A 2852-nucleotide genomic window follows, 5' to 3' on the forward strand; every position below is an offset into this window, starting at 1 on the left:
GAACAGTGCCTTTGCTCAACTTTCTCAAGGGGTGATATGGATGTGTAAGGCTTCTAAGTGGCCCAAAGATGTCAAGTTGGCAGCAAATGTAAAAATCGTGGACTGGCTTCCTCAGAATGACCTCTTGGGTAAGGACTACCCAGATCTATTTCTCTTTTTCTATTTGTGTCTCTTTGGGACTCTACTGGGCAATGCAATCGCCATGATAAGGGATGGTTGGCAGTTAATGGTAATGTATGGAACACAGGAAAGGAGCAGCCACATGGAGTTCCAGGGAAATCAGGCCATACGTCCCAAAGGGTTAAACTACCATGTTTGCTTCTTCCTTTTGTTCTAGTCCTGATATTATTTGCAGACAGAAGTGATATTTTCAATAGGCTATTTTAACCTAAACATATTTGCACTGAAAGAGTTCTCCAAACAACTGTCGAAGACAGTTTGTGGACTTTGAGAACACACACCAGGGGTCTTCTAGCCATTGCTTTTCCTGGCCTCTTGAGAACCTGTTAGGCCACATGCCATTACAGACACACATTCCCACACATGTTAGTACATTCTCCTATGCTACAAAAGGTGTAGTCATACTTTCAAAAAATTGATGTTGATGGTATCTGAAGGATGTGCCAAAATCTCTGACTGTCAAGGTGAGATACCTCTCCTCTTAGCTGGATATTTAGTCCATAAAATTTTCTGGTAACGGCACCTTACATCCCAAGGTTTTCTTTGTCCTTCTGCCAGTTTTATGAGCACTTTCGCTGCCACAACAACTGAATACCTCAGAGGAACACCCCAAGATTATGGCTCACAAACATATTACAAACTTACCATGGAGAGTTCTATGTATTTTTCCATAGGGCATGGAGTAAAGAAAAGGATTCTGGTTTTCAAGGAAACACCAATACATTCTGATACACATTCCTGTTGAGAGGCATTGTTTGAGATGAACTCTTCACTATCAACACTTGTTTGGGTTTTCTCTAAAAAAGAGTGCAGTAGCATATAGGGACTGGAAATACTGAGGTGATGGTCCATCATATCCTATTTTAGAGGATTTCTTATGAAATTGAGGAGAAGGCAGATGAGGAATGCCACATGAGATGTGATTACAATGAAAGTGTTAGGACTTCAGAAAAGAGAAAAATAACGGGCAGTGAAGGAGAGAGGGTAAGGCCTGTAGAGTGAGAGACAGAAACAGGGACAGAAGGAAACATCAAGAGAGAGAACAGACATATGACATGCAAAGAGAAACAAAGTGGAGAGAAGGATGGATAGGTGGATAGATGGATAGATGGTTGGTAGGAAAGATACCAACTTGCATAACATTGTTGTCTGCAGCTTTCTTTTGGCACTGAGTCTTATATGGGTTGACTTAGAGAAATCTCTGTACAGAGACAAGGTCAGAATCTTCTATTTTGGAAAATACACCCTTGAGTATGTTAAAAGCTAAATCAGTAAATTCATTTTCTCCAAATTACCTTGAAATCCCTTGGTATTTTCTTCTACCCTGATGCTTTCCCTGGTGTTCTGAAGGACTTCAGCCTGACATATTCTGCTCCATTCCTGATTTACAATAGCTCACCCATGCATCCGCCTTTTTGTCACCCATGGTGGGATGAATAGCATAATGGAGGCCATTCAACATGGTGTGCCCATGGTGGGGATTCCCGTCCTTGGAGACCATCCAGAAAACATGGTCCGAGTAGAATCCAAGAAGATTGGTGTCTCTATCCAGTTAAAGCAGATCAAGGCAGAGACATTGGCTCTGAAGATGAAGGAAGTCATGGAAGACGAGAGGTATGGAGCTCTCAGAACTTGTCATCATTTAGATAAAAGAAGATATGAAATACGATGGGTACTGTGTGGCACTGTTTTGCAGTAAAGGTGAAAGTTTAGTGACAGAGAATGATATGTATATGATACTAACAGCTGATTTATTTCCTCTGAGAGCAAGACGAGGCATTTAGGTTGGATGTCAAGAATAATTTTCTACCATAAGGGTTGCAAAGACTCTGACCTACCTACACTGTGTCTCAGAGAGGTGGTATAAGTTGGTGCTGCTCATAGTAGAGTTTCACTGAGGCAGGGCGTCTCCTTTCTGTCCCCCAATATGCCACACTGTTTCCTGTCTTAGGCCTTTGTCAGTGCTGCTCCCTAGAACATCCTTCCTTCTCCTCTCAGGACTGGCTTCTTCATGACAGTCAGACTCATCTCCAATGTCCTCTCTTCAGAGAGGTGATCTTTGTCTGAGTCCTAAATGCAGAGTCTCTCACCCCCTTCAAACACAATTTGTTTTTCCTTCTTAACGCTTCTCATGATAGGTACCTACCCCATTTCTTTTTGTTTTGATTTGTTGTGGGTCCCTCACAGTAGAGAGTAGTGAGTAAGCTCTCCTGGATTGCCAAGTGTCTCTTGTTTTCCCCTGAGCTCCCATGACCTTGCACCAGGCCTGCCACCAAGTAAGTTGAGATGAATTTCTGTTAGGTGAGTCAGTAGGAGGACCCATGATATCTTAGGTAAATCTCCATCCAGCACAGTGATCTCATAACGAAAATGGGCAGAATATCTTATTAGCATCTAAGGACATCTACCCTGATTCAGGGGTATGTTGCATCACATATATTCATGTATACTTTTACCTTTAGTGTGCCATTAGCCTCCTGGGAAGAGACTTTTCCTTATAGCATAGTCACTGTTGTATACTTTAGCACTTTGGGCACTAGGCATGAATCTTTGCGTGAAGGCACCAGTTTGAACTTTTCAATGTGACCCAGCTAGACTGTGGCAAGACCAGGTCAACACTTTTCCTTGACACTGAGTCTCTTGTGCATGTGGAGGAAACTGTGTTTGTGTGA

General features: G+C 42.4%; 1 protein-coding gene across 1 annotated transcript in view; it reads left to right on the forward strand.

The window, feature by feature from the left end:
- LOC115293541 (UDP-glucuronosyltransferase 3A2-like) overlaps positions 1-2852 on the forward strand; it is a 54015-nt gene that overhangs the window by 17484 nt on the left and 33679 nt on the right. The window contains exons 5-6 of the mRNA XM_029941275.1: positions 7-128; positions 1575-1794. Of these exons, the coding sequence (XP_029797135.1) occupies positions 7-128; positions 1575-1794 (342 nt within the window). The remainder of the gene's footprint in view (positions 1-6; positions 129-1574; positions 1795-2852) is intronic.

Source organism: Suricata suricatta, chromosome 6 (genome assembly GCF_006229205.1).
Source record: "Suricata suricatta isolate VVHF042 chromosome 6, meerkat_22Aug2017_6uvM2_HiC, whole genome shotgun sequence".
In the NCBI taxonomy this organism is placed as follows: domain Eukaryota; kingdom Metazoa; phylum Chordata; class Mammalia; order Carnivora; family Herpestidae; genus Suricata; species Suricata suricatta.